Genomic DNA, 19,618 nt, shown 5'->3' with positions numbered 1-19,618 from the left:
ATTCTCCTTGGCTCTCTTCTTATCATTAATGTATTTGTAAAAACTTTTTTTGTTGTCTTTAACGACAGCGGTCAGATTGCGTTCTAGCTGGGCTTTTGCCTTTCTCATTTCTTCTCTGCACGACCTAACGAGATCCCTGTACTCTTCTTGAGTCGCCTGCCCCTTCTTCCACAAGCGGTAAACTCTCCTTTTTTTCCTGAGTCCCAGCAAGAGCTCCCCGTTCAGCCAGGCCGGTCGTCTTCCCCGCCCATTCTTCTTACGGCGTACAGGGACAGCCTGCTCCTGCGCCTTTCAGACTTCCTTCTTGAAGATCGTCCAGCCTTCCTGGACCCCTTTGCCCTTCAGGACCGTCTCCCACGGGACTCTCTCAACCAACGTCCTGAACAGGCCAAAGTCCGCCCTCCAGAAGTCCATGGTTGTGGTTTTGCTGCCCCCCCTCCTTACTTCACCAAGAAGCGAGAATTCTATCATTTCATGGTCGCTAAGCCCAAGACGGCCTCCGACCACCACATCTCCCACCAGTCCTTCTCTGTTAGTAAACAGCAGGTCGAGCGAGGCACCTCCCCTGGTAGGCTCACTTACCAGCTGTGTCAGGAAGTTGTCTTCCACACACTCCAGGAACCTCCTAGACTGCTTCCTCTCTGCCGTGTTGTATTTCCAGCAGACGTCCAGGAAGTTGAAGTCCCCCACGAGAACAAGGGCTAGCGATTGAGAGACTTCTGCCAGCCGCTTATAGAACGCTTCATCCGCCCCTTCATCCTGGTTGGGTGGTCTATAACAGACTCCCAGCAGGATATCTGCCTCGTTGGCCTTCCCCCTCATCCTTACCCATAGACACTCAACCAAATGTAGGTAGTTACCTTTTAAAGATAATTGAGAAATAAATCTTAGGCTGAAAATTTCCATTCAACTTCTGTTTGAATAGGTAAGTAGTCCTGTTAGGCAAGAGACTTTTTTTGTGGTATTGATACAAAGATGTTTTCTTTCAACTGCTGCAATCTCCAAATAGCTTGGTTAGGGAATGAGTTTTCCATTTTATTTTTGTGTGTATGTATATGTGTGTATATAAATATTTTTTTTTTCCCCCTAGGTTTAAGAAAAAAATTATTTCTATGAGAGAGCAGAGGCAGTGAGTTTGATAGAGGGAGTGGCTAAACTGAGTTCCTTGTTCTTAAAGCTTTTTCATGACACCTATGTTAGTGTAAAATTGAATTTGAAAGATGCTAGTATTAAGTTCTTATTTAAAAAAAATGTCAGTTGAACGTCATAGTTTGAAATACTGACATATCAGTTTTACACTTTGTGAAAGAAGGAATGTTTTTTAAAAAAAAATAATTTTTTTTTTAAGGTTTGGCCGAAGTACAGGAAAAACAAGGACACAGTCTGCACCTGGAAATATGTGACAGCTAGTGATTTGCCTTGGCATAAACTTGTTCTCTTCTGACTCTTAGACTACAGTGATCTCAGTGGTAGAAATGAAAATATTAATTTTCTCTCTGATGTTTGGAAAAGTTGGGTTTTGGGGGTGTTTTTTGCGGGGGGTTTGGTGGTGTGGTTTTTTTTAATGCTGAAAATTGAGCATTTATCCTATAGCATTTACTGTATAGTGTGTGTTTTGCCTGGGGTTCCTCATCACTGTTACTGTTGGTTTAAATACATTATATTTCTCAGAGGAAAGTCCTTTGATATACAGACTATTGCAGCTGTTGGAGTTTTAAAAGTATTGTGTCATGCAGTGCTGCTTGTATGGTCTCAGTAATCTATAGTGTATCTTCATTGCAGAATATGCAGAATGTACTCATATATTGCCCTGCTTCCTACCTCCTTTGCAGATACAAACTTTTGGTTTTTGGGTTATGATACTGCCCTCGTAGGGGTTGTGTCTCCAAGTTAAAGTTCTACTGAAGCTTAGGGTAGAAATGGACCTCCTCCCAGTGAGAACACATGATAAATTAAATGATAAATTAAATGTGTGCTGGTAGTCCTCAGAGCCTTCCACAGCTGGTCATCCTGTGGCCAGTGAATAGGCAAGTTCTCCACACTTAAGTAAAAATGAAGTCACAGCTATTCATCTTGTCTGTTTTTTGTGTGTGCTGTAGTTACATCAAGATCTCTGCGAATATGTGGTACATATAAGAGGGTGTACAGACAGAAACTAGTGTAGTTTCACACATCTGCATTAATTTGGATGACTAGAGTTGAAGTAAACTCTACCTAGTATGCACTAGTCCTCTGTGCTTGAACTCCCATAGGTACTTTTTACCAGTGAATTTGAAACATTTTAAAGCATGTATGAGCACTGCCATAGCATCTCAAGATTTGATAAATGTTTTAGCAAGGCCTTATTTTCAAAAAAACTTGCTGATGCTCAGTTTGCCTTTTCCCATTTTCTTGTTGTGCTGATTTAACACTGTGGGATAAGACAGCTTAGAAGACCTTGTGGATGGTAGGGCCTTTAAACTTTATCTTTCTGGTTTTTCTTTATTCTAAGTACAAATTTGCTGTTAGTTTACGGTAGTGATCCTGCATTCTTCCTCGTAGAGGGTGGCTATTAGGGTAGCCCTGAAACAATAGTGGTGAATCTTATTATTTGATTTTTTTTTTGTTTCTTGTATTTTCCTTTCTTCATCTCCCCATCCCTCTTGCTTCTAGCTACAGATTTGTATTATAATCTTGCATTTATTAATAAGTCAGTTGAATACTGACTTTGAAACTTTTACTCTTTTTCAGGTGTTACTATTAGTTGATATGCAGTCTGGTCATATTACCCTCCTCATGTCCAAATTGGGTCAATTTATTGTGAGAAGCAGGGATGATGAGATAGGTCTTATTTTGCTGATCCTGCTAAGCCCAGTGGGGAATCCATTCCCAGGCAGCCATTGTTAAGAGGCAGTGTTGCCAAGATAAGGAGTCTATGTATTTTGTCTGAACACTGAATATTGTATGATCCACATCTGTTGATGGATTGGTATTACTTAATGGAGAGCATAGATGATAGCTAGTTGATCTCTTCATAAAGAAAATTATTTGGAATTAGTCCAGTTCTTTACATCTAGCTCCTGAGCAAATACTTGCAATATCTATTAGACTTTTTCTTTCTATCTCACAATCCTTTTGTTTTTGAACTTGCCACTTACTTCCTATGTTGAAAAACATTAAACTGTTAAAATTTCCCATCAACTGTGAATCTTACTAACATGATTTTTGCTTATTTATCTAAATGTAGGATTTAGGCATTTTTGGTGGCATTTTGTCACAGGGACTTGTCTGGCAGGTATTTATTTCTGTCTTGAGGTTTCTCCTTGCTGAATTTTTTTCTCTTCATGTACCATCTTCCACAGTCCCTGTGACACTTACCTATGGCACTGTGCTATGCTGAGAAATACTATTGTTTTATAACGCTCTAATTTACCCAACACTAAAGGTAAGGTAGCAGTTGTGTACAATAATACTATTGTCTTTAAAATATCTTTGGTGAATCACAGTGGATGTTGCCCTTAATTTCTGGTAAATAGTTTAAACTCCAGTCATATTCTACAGCGGGTGCCTTGCTTTTATTTTTCAAGTCAGGTTAATATGTTAGTGTTATAGCATCATGCCTGAAGTAGGCCCTTGATGACAGGAATGGGAAGTTTGGAAGCAGCCTTGTTGCTCCCCAGTTTTCTCCTCAGCAAGTGTAAGTAAACCCAGCAGTCGTATTTTTTCATATCCCCCACTTCAAAATAAGGAAGCTTTTTCATGCTTTGTTTCTTTCTTTCAAAGTCAACAGATGCAGATGGTTGGTTGAGGTGCTGTCTACAGAAATCAGTTTGTGAATAGCTTCATTTTTTTTCCCCTCACTAGTACAATTTAATTGGTGTTAGCAACAGGGATAGTGGTTCTGTTTTGTGGCTTTAAATGTTGTCAATTAAGTGTGTTCTAGTGCAGAAGATGATCAGTCTGCCACCACCACCCCCCCTCCACACACACACACCCCCTTGCTGGCTGACAGCCAGATGAATTGTGCTGGCAGTGATAGGCTTAGACTTTGATATCAGCTTTTGGGTTTTTATTGTTTTGGATTTTGGTATTATCTTTACTGGGGGTTTGTTTCTTTTTAAATGCTTGCAACCCAGGTGTACATAATTTAAAATTATTTTACTTGTGTGGTGTTGTAATTCCAATGTTTTCCCTCATGATATCTCTAAAGTATGGTAGTATTTAACCTAATGAGGAATTTGATTAAAGTTTTAACTCTGTTCCTTTGTAAAATTGTTTTAGAAAACCAAATGTTTCTATGTTGTTGAATAGTCATGAAATAAATGTTTAACTTCAAATATTATTCTATTTAAATATGTTAAATCTAGTGTGAAATGAATGTACAGGTGGAATAATCCAGTGGCTCAAGAATATGATAAGGTCACTGATTATATGACTTGGCACAAGTCATATAATCAGTGACAAATTCAGAGGTTTTCTGTGTGGGGAATTTTACTGCTGTTATTTTAACAGTATAAGATGGTCTGCATGGATTTATATTATGTGTGACAACACACTTCTGGTTTTCCAGTTACTTTTATAAATACTTTATTTAATCAAGTGTTTGGTAGTATTTTGTATATAGTTGGTCCAAATCACAACATGAAATGTAGTTTGCAAGTACTTCCTTAAAGCTACTTTTTCCCCTATTGTTTTTATGAAAAAAGTAAAACTAGGGAAACAAAACGGAGTTTATATTTGCTTTGAAGAAATGCATGCTCAAAAAAAATAAATTGGGGGGGAGACACTGCTGATCTAAAAAAAGACTTAAAACAATTGTGTGTGTGTGTGTATACACAAAAATATGTGGGGTTTGATAGAGCTAAGTAAGGGTTTGAGTGGGTGAGAAGTACCCTTGACTCCTCTACATTAATGATTAATGTTCTCCCTTCTTTCTTGCCTCTCTCTCTTTTTTTTTCTTTCTTTTTTTTTTTCTTTTAAGGTTTAGTGAAAAGTATCTGATTAAACTCTGAATTTTCATTCCTGATTTATTTAATCCAGTGCATTCATTTGTATGCTATCCATGTGTCTGGGCTAACCTAATATTTGATTTATAGGTGAAGCTAAAGTCTTTTTAATGTGACTTTTTTTTTTAATACTGTTTAATTAGCCATTGTGTAATATCCTGTTAACTTCTAATTGCAGCCAATCAGATGATGATTCTGGGTCAGCATCAGCTTCTGGATCTGGTTCAAGCTCTGGAAGCAGTAGTGATGGAAGTAGCAGTCAATCAGGTAGCAGTGACTCTGAGTCTGGTTCAGAGTCAGGCAGTCAATCAGAATCAGAGTCTGACACATCTAGAGAGAAGAAACAAGTTCAAGCTAAAGCACCACCAAAAGTTGATGGATCTGAGGTAAAACAAAACATATAAATTAACCCTTTGTGGGGAAAGAAACACTCTGCAGAGTATTTACAAGAGCAGTTTTAATTTAAACAAACAAAACCCCCATAATTTTTACTTAGAATTTTAACTTGATTGGGTTAGTGAATGCACATGCTTAGCTCTCATAACAAACATTGGGCTCTTAAATTCTCATCTCTGTAAATACCTACAGTTAGATACTTACCTAAATTTTATCACGCAGAAGCACCTATTATTGAATATTTTTGAAGACAAAGCCACACATAATGTTGTTATTTCTAAAATTTTTAAGTTGTCTCTTCATATCAATAAATGATTGTACGACAATTTCAGGCTTAGATACGGCTTGTCTTCTGTATGGGGAAGAAGTCTGCCAAATTTAGAAAAAAAAGTGGTGTTTAGAAATATTTTAAATGCAATGGATGAAAGTTACCTGAACTCTCCTCTGTTTCTCTGCGTAATATGGACTTAATTTGGATGATATATATGAAAGGTAATAAAATATTTCCTACTGTAAGATTCAAAGGCTGTTAAGGATTCTTTTTTTGTGGGTTTTTTTTGTGGTTGTTGTTCATGTTCATGCTTTTGATAGTGTCTCTCACAGTATCCTTCTGGACAAAATGTCCAGCACACAGCTAGACAAGTCCATAATACGATGGGTGAACAATTGGCTGATGGGTCGGGCTCAAAGAGTTCTAGTAAATAGGGTTACATCAGGCTGACGGCCAGTCACCAGTGGGGTGCCCCAGGGCTCAGTTTTAGGGCCAGTGCTCTTTAATGGTTTTATAAATGATCTGGGCGTAAGAATTGAATGTACATTAAGTAAGTTTGCCGACGATGCTAAACTAGGAGGAGCTGTGGACTCCCTCAAAGGTAGAGAAGCCTTACAGAGAGATCTGGATAGACTAGAGAGCTGGGCAATCACCAACCATATGAAATTTAACAAGAGCAAGTGCAAGATTCTCCACCTGGGATGGGATAATCCTGCTTATACATACAAATTGGGGGACAAGAGGCTGGAGAGCAGCCCTGCAGAAAGGGATCTGGGGGTTTGGGTTGATGGCAAGTCGAATATGAGTCAACAGTGTGCCCTGGCAGCCAAAAGGGCCAGCCGTGTCCTGGGGTGCATCAAGCCCAGCATAGCTAGCCATACGAGGGAGGCGATTGTCCCACTCTACACTGCACTGGTGCGGCCCCACCTCAAGTACTGTGTGCAGTTTTGGGCGCCTCAATATAAGGAGGACATCAAACTATTAGAGTGTGTCCAGAGGAGTGCGACCAAGATGGTGAAAGGTCTTGAGGGCAAGACTTATGAGGAGCAGCTGAGGTCACTTGGCTTGTTCAGCTTGGAGAAGAGAAGGCTGAGGGGTGACCTCATTGCAGTCTACAACTTCCTCAAGAGGGGCAGCGGAGGGGGAGGTGCTGATCTCCTCTCTCTGGTGACCAGCAATAGGACATGAGGAAATGGAATGAAGCTGCGTCAGGGGAAGTTCAGATGGGACATTAGGAAAAGTTTCTTCACTGAGAGGGTGGTCGGTCACTGGAACAGGCTCCCCAGGGAAGTGGGTCACGGCCCCAAGCCTGTCAGAGTTCAAGGAGCGTCTGGACGACGCTCTTAGTCATATGGTTTAGTTTTAGGTAGTCCTGCAAGGAGCAGGGAGTTGGACTTGATGATCCTTATGGGTCCCTTCCAACTTGAGATATTCTATGATTCTATGTACTTCGGTATTCCCATATGAAGCAAAAATATATCAGCTAAGTGGCCTGAAAGGACTTATCTAGATCAGTTTAAAAATTTACTTTAAAAAAAAAATTATCTTAATAATACAGAGGCCGGCACAACTATTGTTATACTTACTGTAAAAATTGTGCCGGCAATTCTCATATAACATTCCTTTCTGCAGAAGTCTCACTACTTTAAAATGCTATCCAATATTATTAATGCGTGCGGTATTTTATAGTGATTTTTTTATTATTAATATAATTGAGATCCATCTTAGTAGTGATGCTGCCCATCTTAAGAAAAGTAAGCATGTGGTAAACTTTAAAGTTTCAATAGGTTTAAATGACTCTTGTATCTGAATTCCAATTCAGTTTTGGAAGTCCAGTCCAAGTATACTTGCTGTGCAGAGATCAGCAGTGCTCAAGAAGCAACAACAGCAGAAGGCAGCCTCATCAGACAGTGGTTCAGAAGAGGTGAATAACATATAAGTTAGTAAATAAAATGTAAACACGCATGTCTCATTACCCCATATGTTAGAATAAAATTATGCAGAGCCAAGTTCCGTTCTCTTAAGAGAGTGTGTGTGTGTTTAAAAAGTCTGGTTTTAGTCTATAAAAGTAATGTTCAAATAACTGACATGTTTATAAGGAAACATAGGGGGGAAAATATTTAGTTGCATGTTTTCGGGTGAGTTGTGCCAAAATGATAGCAGTTTAGATTGATATTTTTAGCTAGATATTCTGTGATGTATGGACAAAATTTTCAAGTCACGTAGTATTAACTTTCATTGTATTTCTGCCTTCTGAGTTCCATAAAGACAGTTAAAAATACTAAAAGACTTTTCCACTATTGTTTCTATATAAAGGTAGCTGCTGCAGTTTTCAAAAACACTATTTGGAGTAGAAAGCTAGATTTTTGCAACTTTTGTAACAGTTATAAAAGAATTCTTGTATTTTGAGAACCATACTTCAATTTTAGAGATTTTTAAAACCTAAACCATAGGCTAAACAAAAGTTGACTTCATGCAGTAGGAATATCTTTTAAGGACACTAGTGACTGTGAATTAGAATTTATTTAAAAGCAGACTTTCATATTTCCTTCATTATAAAAAAAAAAAGTAAGCATTGTGATCACAAGTCTTTAATCATTACTCTGGGCGTCTTTTTTTTTAGTCAGATTTAGCTGTTCATCGTTAAAACTAAACAAAGGAGTTAATATTTATAGCTGTTGCTAATTACTCTTTTCCTGAAGACTCTTTTTCAGGATAAAAATGATCTAAATTTAATCTCTATGAGATTGGTTTTAGGAAAATAATTTTAAGAGGGTTCATCGATTTATTTATTATTATTTGTTTAGGAGTGGAGAGAGAAGAAACATGCTATTCCAAAATTTTCTTAGTGGTGTTTAAATGTGAGAGGATATGAAAGGTGAGAGAGCTCTCAAAGGGCAGGAGATTTTATTAGGCTTTTGATAGAACCTTCATCTTGATTTATTAACTTGCAGCAGTCTAAACTATGACTATATGTAGGCACAATAATTATATTTTAAGACAGGTTTTTTGTAGTGTTTTCTAGAGTTCTGCTGACATGGTATATTCATAGATGGAGAAATACGAAATCAATAACAATCCTGATCTTATTCAATATCAGTGGGTACACTGAGGGGGATGAAGAGGATAAGACATTAAGAATATGATTTCAGTTTGAAAGTGGGAGCTGAATTATCTTTTTAATACTAAAAATACTTCATTCTTTTTGTGGTAATGAATCGTATATATTCTTTTCTTCATCTGCAGGATTCATCGAGCAGTGAAGATTCTGCAGATGACTCTTCCAGTGAAACCAAGAAGAAAAAACATAGAGAGTAAGATGTTTTTCATAAATAATATAATTTTTTATTATGGCAACATAATGCTTATAATTACCCAGGCTTCACTTCTCTGCACTTGAAATACATAATCTTGTGCTTCTCAATTTTGATTAACGTTTTGGAATATTTTAAAATAAATACTCTCAAAGGACCATATATATCACTATTCATTTCTCAGCAAAAGAGACTGTATTACCTACAGCGTTATTGAAAAACATTCATCAGCACTTTTTATTTTTAAAGTAGTCTTATTTGCGGCATATTTTTGAGCTGAAGGTCCTCCCTGAAAATTATTGAAGAAATAGGAAACTACTTAAGTAGGTTGTCTCAGATAAAATTTAAGTTGGAATCCCATAGTTCATGCCAAATTTTTAAACGCTTTAGAGGCAAAATTATTACAGGTTTGACTGTAATAAACTGTCTTGGCTAGTCAATAAAGCTAAGTTGAAATTGAGCTGGTTTTAAGCTGTAGATCAAAAAGTTTGTGAAAAAGGTTATACCTTCTCATTGGTAGTGACCTCTGTGTGTGTGGGGGGGTGGTTTTATTTGTGTTTTGTTTGGGGTTTTGTGGTTTGTTTGGGGTTTTTTTTATGAATGGTGTATAGAAATTGAATCGTTCTCTCATTCCTCTTCTCCAGTTAACTGAATCATCTCAATATTCAGGGTTGCCAATATAATATCTTCAAGAAATGGTATTGGGGGGGAGGGGGAGGCAAAAAAGCTTGCTATGCAAAATAGTACTTCTCTAGTGATGAATTGTTATTAACAGTCTTCTGTTACTTAAGAATGTGATTACACCTAATAACATACTCTGTTACAGGAAAGATATTTAAGTTTAGAAACTAGTAACCAAATAACCTCATATATCCAGTGCTACAATTTTGATTTATACCTATTTTGAACAAGTATGTTTGCAGTTGTTATCTGACATGCAGATCAGATTTCTCTATATAAATTTAGTACAGGATCCAAGCCCTTGAGTATGGTGTTTTATATGTTGTCTATATCTCCAAATAAATGCAGGCTGTGGATTTGCATAGGGTGGGGGAGTTAGTTGGTTTGGAGTGGGGTTTTTTTGTTTTTATTTTTGGGGGTTGTTGTTTGGGTGTTTTTTAATTTACTGCTTGCAGAAAAAAAAACTTTTAAGGAGACAGATGATTCTATAGTATTTCCAAGACACACAGATGTATTGACCACAATGAAAACGTAACTTCTAGGACCAATGCATATTTAAGTGAAAGAAGTGTCAAAGCACTGATTCCTAGGCTTCCTGATCTGAAATTTAATGAAAAGGTCTTTGAGTAATATTCCACCTTTCAAGAATGCATGCCAGACTTTTCTCCCCCCCCCCCCCCCCCCCAGCTATTAAGATTAAATTTCTCTGTACAAACAGAGTCTGAGGTAAGATACTGTTGATCAGTGGGTACATATTTCCTGTTGCAGAGTAGAAGATCTCAGCTAAGCAGGAGCACAGAGATACTGTCACTGGGAGTCACAAGTGGCTTACTCGTATCTTGCATGGGTGTGAAGCACTGATTTGGAAGCTCAGTGGGGGCTTTTGGGAGCCAATGCCTCTCAGATTGCCATGGTTCAAGTTTTTCTCTGTGTTTCTCAAATCTGATTCTGCATTATTTTTGGTTCCTCTGCTGAAGTTGCTATTTATTCACATGAGGCACAGGGAACATAGAGAATTTTGGATTCTGCAAAATATAATGTTATGGGGTTTTATGACTTGAGCATAGGTAAGTTCCAGTAAATATGTATCTTTCCAGCTGAAGTCTTGTTAAGGACTTCGGGTTTATTGATGTCAAATTAACTCAATTATTAAAGCTGTAATTTATACAGAAATCCAGATTTTTGGTTTGATTTGTTTTTTATATCTACCTCTTGATAACAGAAAACTTAATTCAACTCCCTTTGAAGCCATTGGGCATTTTTACCTGTTATCCATTCATGATAAATTTCTGTCCTTCCAGCTGAAATGACTATTGTAACATTTTTATTTCTGTGAAGAATGTTGAAATTAAAGCAGCAAACCTGTAGTGAATACCTGATTTAAAAACAAATCAGACAAAAAACCCAAAAAACCTAATGTGAGTTACTGTTTTTTCTCTCAATATGTACAGTGAAGACTGGCAAATGTCTGGGTCAGGGTCAGTATCAGGAACTGGTTCTGATTCTGAATCAGAGGAAGATAGAGAGAAAAGCAGTTGTGAAGATAGTGAATCTGACTATGAGCCAAAAAACAAGGTCAAAAGCCGGAAACCTCCAAGCAGGTAAGAAGTCTTGCATTTTAGATACTCTGGTACTATTTCTGATTCGTAATCAAGTATTGTACTACTATACAGGCAAATGAAAACATTAATATTTATTACAGAACTTGAAGCCTTTTTTTCAGCTACAAAAGATGTTATCATACCAGTGGTTTGTGTTGAATACCTCTTTCCTGTCTGCTCCAACTGAAAGTGGTGTAACTGAGCAGTCATGAAATATATGTATTCAGAAACAAATACAGAAGGCTTGTAGTTGTCCATGTTGAAACCCCACTGTTGTGTTGTATCTTACTGTCTTCAAGAATTGAGCCAAAAAGCGGCAAAAAGATTGCAGGACAGAAAAAGAGGCAGCTTGATTCATCAGATGATGATGACTATGACAAGAGAGGATCTCGACGCCAGGCAACAGTCAATGTTAGTTACAAAGAAGCTGAAGAAACCAAGACAGATTCTGATGACTTGTTGGAAGTTTGTGGAGAAGATGTCCCGCAGCCTGAAGAAGATGAATTTGAAACTATAGAGAAGTTTATGGATAGTCGAATTGGCCGAAAAGGAGGTATTTTTTTATCAGTGTTCTTAAGATGCTGCAGTGCGTTGTGGTGCAATGTAAACAGCAATTGTTCTCAGCTGTAGGTAACCTGTGATGTTTGTAAAGAATATGTTTAAAAATACCAGAAAGTAATCTTATTTTGTTTTTCATACTCATAAGGATGTTTCTTTTGTAAGCCTTATAAAGTAAAACATAGAAGAACTTAAGTAACTAATTAATGCAAAAAGAAAAAATGAAGTGGAATATAGCTCCATATTGCGTAAATGCATGCCATACTGTTACATCATTTGTACAGTTTATTGATACCTGATAGGTATAAACTGTATACAGGGGGGTGGAGAAAAAGTGGACTGGATAGAACAGCTAACCAGTAGCCTGAATGCTGAAGGATGATGTTGGGAAGGCTGAACCACTGAGATTGTGATTTCAGTTAGTCCTGTACAAATAGTCCCAATACAATGCAATGTATGGTGGAATCTAAAATTTCAGTGGTGTGCTTGCATGTGCACTTCTAAAAGTAATTTTATGAATGATGGTAGGGGTGTCATATTTCCAGCAGCTGATGGGATGCAGTGTCCTGCTTATGTAGGGTTTTTTTTTTTTAGCCTGCAAATTAGGGTTCTGATTACAGAAAACTTGGGCCTACTCACACTTCAGAACTGCCTTTCTCCATTAGTTATACCTGATCTTTAGCTTTAGAGATTCTGACCTATCTCAGAGCTTGCACTCTCTTTCCTCTCAACTTTCTTTTCCCATACTGTCCTAAATTCCAGTGTATTCTTACTCTAGCCCCTTACTCCAATGCACAGTGTAACCACTGTGTTAAAAGCCTTTTGGACTAGGCTTCTTATATTCTGCATATCCAGATGTTGTTACTGCTTGTGCTGTCCTTTGCTATTGCCACGCTCTGTTGCTATATCTGTTCCCTGCATCTGGTTGGGTCCACTTCCTTATTTGGCTCTCCTCACAGAAATGAGCCTGTTTCCTGCTGCTAGTGTGCTTCAGCTGTAATACTGACTGTATTTAATTAAAAATTACCCCACAAGATTCCAAAGATGGGGGGGGGGGGAAGTAGTAAAACGCGTTTAGGAAGAAATAGTTCAAGAGCAGCCCATCCCAACGAGCAGGAAGTCAGGCAAAAATGCCAGTAGGCCTGCATGGATAAAGAAGGAGCTCCTGGCAAAACTCAAAACCAAAAAGGAGGTATACAGAAGGTGGAAGCAGGGACTGGTAACCTGGGAGGAATACAGAGACACTCTCCAAGCATGCAGAGACGCAGTTAGGAAAGCCAAAGCCCACTTGGAATTGAATCTGGCAAGGGTTGTCAAAGACAACAAGAAGGGCTTCTATAAGTATATAGGTGACAAAAGGAAGATTAGGGAAAATGTGGGCCTGCTGCTGAATGGGGCAGGGTCCTGGTAACACAGGACATGGAAAAGGCTGAGGTATTGAATGCCTTCTTCACCTCAGTCTTTACAAGCAAGACCAGCCTTCAGGAATCCCTGGCCCTAGAGACCAGGGGAAAGTCTGGAGCAAGGAGGATATACCCTTGGTGGAAGACAATCAGGTTAGGGAATACATAGGCAAATTGAACATACATAAGTCCATGGGCCCTGATGGGATGCACTCACAAGTGCTGAGGGAGCTGGCAGATGTCATTGCGAGGACACTCTTGATAATCTTTGATTGATCATGGCAACTGGGAGAGGTGCCCAAGGACTGGAGGAAAGAATCACAGAATCATAGAATCATTAAGGTTGGAAAAGACCTCTAAGATCATCGAGTCCAACCATCAACCCAACACCACCATGCCCACTAAACCATGTCCCTAAGCACCTCATCTAAACGTCTTTTAAATACTTCCAGGGATGGTGACTCAACCACTTCCCTGGGCAGCCTGTTCCAATGTTTAATCACTCTTTCAGTAAAGAAGTTTTTCCTCACGTCCAATCTAAACCTCCCCTGGTGCAACTTGAGGCCATTTCCTCTCGTCCTATCGCTAGTTACTTGGGAGAAGAGACCGACACCCACCTCGCTACAACCTCCTTTCAGGTAGTTGTAGAGCGTGATAAGGCCTCCCCTGAGCCTCCTTTTCTCCAGGCTAAACAACCCCAGTTCCCTCAGCCGCTCCTCATAGGACTTGTTCTCCAGACCCCTCACCAGCCTCATTGCCCTTCTCTGGACACGCTCCAGCACCTCGACGTCCTTCTTGTAGTGAGGGGCCCAAAACTGAACACAGTAGTCGAGGTGCGGCCTCACCAGTGCCGAGTACAGGGGCACGATCACTTCCCTACTCCTGCTGGCCACACTATTTCTGATACAGGCCAGGATGCCATTGGCCTTCTTGGCCGCCTGGGCACACTGCCGGCTCATGTTCAGCCGGCTGTCGACCAGCACCCCCAGGTACTCTTCCGACAGGCAGCTTTCCAGCCACTCTTCCCCAAGCCTGTAGCGTTGCATGGGGTTGTTGTGACCCAAGTGCAGGACCCAGCACTTGGCCTTGTTGAATCTCATACAGTTGGCCTCGGCCCATCGATCCAGCCTGTCCAGGTCCCTCTGCAGAGCCTTCCTACCCTCGAGCAGATCAACACTCCCGCCCAACTTGGTGTCGTCTGCAAACTTCCTGAGGGTGCACTCGATCCCCTCATCCAGATCATCGATAAAGATATTGAACAAGACCGGCCCCAAAACTGAGCCCTGGGGAACACCGCTCGTGACCGGCCGCCAACTGGATTTAACTCCATTCACCACAGCTCTCTGGGCCCAGCCGTCAAGCCAGTTTTTGACCCAGCAAAGAGTACACCTGTCTAAGCCATGAGCCGCCAGCTTCTCTAGGAGAATGCTGTGGGAGACGGTGTCAAAGGCCTTACTGAAGTCCAGGTAGACCACATCCACAGCCTTTCCCTCATCCACTAGGCGGGTCACCTGGTCATAGAAGGAGATCAGGTTGGTCAAGCAGGACCTGCCTCTCATGAACCCGTGCTGGCTGGGCCTGATCCCCTGGTTGTCCCACACATGCCTTGTGAGCGCCCTCAAGATGAACCGCTCCATAATCTTCCCCGGCACCGAGGTCAGGCTGACAGGCCTGTAGTTCCCCGGATCCTCCTTCCGGCCCTTCTTGTGGATGGGCGTCACATTGGCAAGCCTCCAGTCGTCCGGGACCTCCCCCGTTAACCAGGACTGCTGATAAATGATGGAGAGTGGCTTGGTGAGCTCCTCCGCCAGCTCCCTCAGCACTCTCGGGTGGATCCCATCCGGCCCCATAGACTTGTGAGCGTCCAGGTGGCGTAGCAGGTCGTTGACTGCTTCCTCTTGGATTATGGGGGGTTCATCCTGCTCGCCGTCCCTGTCTTCCAGCTCAGGGGGCTGAGTACCCTGAGGATAACTGGTCTGCCTGTTAAAGACTGAGGCAAAGAAGGCATTGAGTACCTCAGCCTTTTCCTCATCCTCGGTGACAACGTTCCCCCCCGCATCCAATAAAGGATGGAGATTCTCCTTGGCTCTCTTCTTGTCATTAATATATTTGTAAAAACTTTTTTTGTTGTCTCTAACAACAGCGGCCAGGTTGCGTTCTAGCTGGGCTTTTGCCTTTCTCATTTCCTCTCTGCACGACCTAACGAGATCCCTGTACTCTTCTTGAGTTGCCTGCCCCTTCTTCCACAAGCGGTAAACTCTCCTTTTTTTCCTGAGTCCCAGCAAAAGCACATGTCATAGAATCATAGAATGGTTTGGGTTGGAAGGGACCTTTAAAGGTCATCTAGTCCAACCCCCCTGCTGTGGGCAGGGACATCTTCAACTAGATCAGGTTGCTCAGAGCCCCGTCCAACCTGACCTTGAATGTTTCCAGGGATGGGGCATCTGCCACCTCTCTGGGCAACCTGTTCCACTGTTTCACCACCCTCAGCATAAAAAATTTCTTCCTTGTATCTAGTCTAAATCTACCCTCTTTCAGTTTAAAACCATTGCCCCTTCTCCTATTGCTACAGGCCCTACTAAAAAGTCTGTCCCCAACTTTCTCATAAGCCCCCTTTAAGTATTGAAAGGCTGCAATAAGGTCTCCCTGGAGCCTTCTCTTCTCCAGACTGAACAACCCCAACTCTCTCAGCCTTTCCTCATTGGAGAGGTATTCCATCCCTCTGATCATTTTTGTGGCCACCTTTGGACCCACTCCAACAGGTCCATGTCTTTCCTGTACTGAGGGCTCCAGAGCTGGATACAGTACTCCAGGTGGGGTCTCACCAGAGCGGAGTAGAGGGGCAGAATCACCTCCCTCGACCTGCTGGCCACGCTTCTTTTGATGCAGCCCAGGATATGGTTGGCTTTCTGGGCTGCGAGCGCACATTGCTGGCTCATGTCCAGCTTTTCATCCACCAGTACCCCCAAGTCCATCTCTGCAGAGCTGCTCTCAATCCCTTCATCCCCCAGTCTGTATTCATACTGGGGGTTGCCCCGACCCAGGTGCAGGACCTTGCACTTGGCCTTGTTAAACCTCATGAGGTTCACACGGGCCCACTTCTCAAGCTTGTCCAGGTCCCTCTGGATGGCATCCTGTCCCTCTGGTATGTTGACTGCACCACTCAGCTTGGTGTCATCTGCAAACTTGCTGAGGGTGCACGTGATCCCACTATGTCATTGATGAAGATATTAAACAGTACCGGTCCCAATATGGACCCCTGTGGGACGCCACTCGTCACTGATCTCCATCCAGACATTGACCCGTTGACCCATTACCCTCTGGATGCGACCATCCAGCCAATTCCTCATCCATCAAACAGTCCACCCATCAAATCCATACCTCTCCAGTTTAGAGAGAAGGATGTTGTGGGGGACCGTGTCAAAGGCCTTACAGAAGTGCAGATAGATGACATCTGCAGCCCTTCCCGTGTCCACTGATGTAGGCACTCCATCATAGAAGGCCTAACATAGGTTGGTCAGGCAGGACTTGCCCTTGGTGAAGCCATGCTGGCTGTCTCGAATCCCCTCCCTGTCCTCCATGTGCCTTAGCATAGCTTCCAGGAGGATCTGTTCCATGATCTTCCCAGGCACAGAGGTGAGACTGACTGGCCTGTAGTTCCCCGGGTCTTCCTTTTTTCCTTTTTTAAAAATGGGGGCTATGTTTCCCCTTTTCCAGTCAGCGGGAACTTCACCGGACTGCCATGACTTTTCAAATAACATGGAGAGTGGCTTGGAAACTACATCAGTGAATTCCCTTAGGACTTTGGGATGCATCTTGTCAGGTCCCATAGACTTATGTATGTTCCGGTTCCTCAGGTGGTCTCAAATCTGATCTTCTCCTACGAAGGGAGGGATTTTGCTCCCCCAGTCCCTGTCTTGAGGTCCATCCACTCGAGAGGTGTGGGAAGAGAGGTTGCCAGTGAAGACTGAGGCAAAACAGTTGTTGAGTACCTCAGCCTTCTCCTCATCCATTGTTGCCAGTTTGCATGTCGCTCCTATCTGCAAGAAGGAGGACCCAGGGAACTACAGGCTGGTCAGCCTCACCTCAGTCCCTGGGAAGGTGATGGAGCAGCTCATCCTGGAAACCATTTCCAGGCACATGAAAGACAAGAAGGTCATCAGGAGTAGTCAGCATGGCTTCACCAAGGGGAAGTTTGATATCACGTTTGATAACCTTCTGCGATAAAGTGATTGGCTTGGTAGATGAGGGGAGAGCAGTGGATATAGTCTACCTGGACTTAAGGAAGGCCTTTGACACTCTCCCGTAAGATCCTCATGGACAAGCAGTTGATGTATGGGCTGGATGAGCAGACAGTGAGGTGGGTTGAAAACTGGCTGAATGGCTGGGCCCAGAGGGTGGTGATCAGTGGCATGAAGTCTAGCTGGAGGCCAGTAACTAGCGGTGTACCCCAGGGGTCAATACTGGGTCCAGTCCTGTTCAGCGTCTTCATTAATGATCTGGATCATGTGGCAGAGTGTACCCTCAGCATGTTTGCAGATGACACCAAACTGGGAGGAGTGGCTGATACGCCAGAGGGTGGTGCTGCCATCCAGAGGGACCTTGACAGGCTGGAGAAATGGGCTGACAGGAACCTCATGAAATTCATCAAGGGGAAGTGCCAAGTCCTGCACCTGGGGAGGAATAAGCCCACGCACCAGTATATGCTGGGGGGATGACCAGCTGGAAAGCAGCTTTGCGGAAGAGGCCCTGGGGGTCCTTGTGGACACCAAGTTGAACATGAGCCAGCAATGTGCCCTTGCTGCAAAGAAGGCTAATGGTATCCTGGGCTGCCTTAGGAGGAGTGTTGCCAGCAGGTCGAGGAATGTGATCCTTCCCCTCTGCTCAGCACTGGTGAGGCCGCATCTGGAGTATTGTGTCCATTATTGGGCTCCCCAGTACAAGAGACTGATGGCACTACTGGAGAGAGTCCAACGAAGGGACACGAAGATGATGGACTGGAACATCTCTCCTATGAAGAAAAGCTGAGAGAGCTGGGCTGGGAAGAGAAGGCTCAGGGGGGATCTCATCAATGTATATAAATACCTGAAGGGAGGGTGCAAAGAGGACAGAGCCAGACTCTTTCCATTGGTGTCCAGTGACAGGACAAGAGGCTGTGCGCACAAACTGAAACAGGAGGTTCCATCTGAACATCAGGAAAGACTTTTTTTGACCATGAGGATGACTGACCCCTGGAACAGGTTGTCCAGGAATGTTGTGGAGTTTCCCTCCTTGGAGATACTCAAAAGCCATCTGGACATGGTCTTGGGCACCTGGCTCTAGGTGATCTTGTTTGAGCATGGGGCTTGGACTAGATGACTTGCAGAGGTCCCATCCAACCTCAACCATTCCTTGATTCTGTGAATTGGATTTATAGCATCCATAGTAATTGAATAGTAGGCTATTCAAGTCTCAAGGCTGATTAAGCACAATGTCAAATATCTGTTATATTCTCAGAGATGAGAAGGATATAGCAAAGATGACAGCAAGCAGTGTTAGTGGAGCATTCTCTGGGGATCACTAGAAAAACTAGGAATGCTAAGAAAATTCTCATGAGATGAGATACTGTAGGTTAGATGCAGTTTTTTGGTTGCTTTTTTTAATCTCGTTGGTATACTTGTGCATGTGTTAATATAACTACATCATAATTCTTCAAATAAGAGGAGTGACATAAGAGTTGTAGATATAATTAGTCAAGTTACATGCTCATATAAGAGCATCACTGCTTTCTGCAGTATGTTTTTTACTGGTTAATTTATGGCAGTGCACGCTTAATCAAGCCTTATGGTGTGGTTTCTTTATCAGCCACTGGTGCTGCAACCACCATCTATGCAGTTGAGGCAGATGGTGACCCAAATACTGGGTTTGAAAAGTCAAAGGAGCTAGGAGAAGTACAGTATCTTATTAAATGGAAAGGCTGGTCACACATCCATAATACTTGGGAAACTGAGGAAACACTGAAGCAACAAAATGTTAAAGGAATGAAGAAACTGGACAACTATAAGAAAAAGGATCAGGAAACAAAACGCTGGTAAGTATTTATATAACTACTTCCACGTTGCATTTTTTGTAACAATATAGATGTTTTATTGTGTTTATGTGAGTTCTATTGCCTATTTGTGAAGGCATAGTTTCAAGTGCCTATACAACAGGAAGACAAAAGCTTTAAAGTTAAAGCTTCCCTAACACCTTATGATCCTGTAAGATTCTGAGCATACCAACTTTACTTGAGCAAGTGAGAATACTCACACATCTTGTAAAATCAGGCCTTTAAGGAAGCAGCTTCTGCACCTAGATTTTAATGTCTGTTATAAATGAAGTTTTAACAAGATGGGTGGTAGGTGTTCTGGTTTTGTTTTAAATCTTACCT

The 19,618-nt window shown here is 41.8% G+C and overlaps 1 protein-coding gene across 1 annotated transcript in view; it reads left to right on the top strand.

The window, feature by feature from the left end:
- The window catches only part of LOC143171911 (chromodomain-helicase-DNA-binding protein 1-like), a 77,224-nt gene that overhangs the window by 14,513 nt on the left and 43,093 nt on the right, over positions 1 to 19,618 (top strand). Inside the window, exons 3-8 of the mRNA XM_076361092.1 lie at positions 5,164 to 5,371; positions 7,475 to 7,576; positions 8,899 to 8,966; positions 11,099 to 11,248; positions 11,548 to 11,801; positions 19,054 to 19,279. Coding sequence (XP_076217207.1) covers positions 5,164 to 5,371; positions 7,475 to 7,576; positions 8,899 to 8,966; positions 11,099 to 11,248; positions 11,548 to 11,801; positions 19,054 to 19,279 — 1,008 coding nt within the window. The remainder of the gene's footprint in view (positions 1 to 5,163; positions 5,372 to 7,474; positions 7,577 to 8,898; positions 8,967 to 11,098; positions 11,249 to 11,547; positions 11,802 to 19,053; positions 19,280 to 19,618) is intronic.

The sequence above is a fragment of the Aptenodytes patagonicus genome, chromosome W (assembly GCF_965638725.1).
Source record: "Aptenodytes patagonicus chromosome W, bAptPat1.pri.cur, whole genome shotgun sequence".
Taxonomy (NCBI): domain Eukaryota; kingdom Metazoa; phylum Chordata; class Aves; order Sphenisciformes; family Spheniscidae; genus Aptenodytes; species Aptenodytes patagonicus.
The sequence above is the reverse complement of the archived record's forward strand: the minus strand, read 5'-3'. Positions and strand labels throughout refer to the sequence as shown.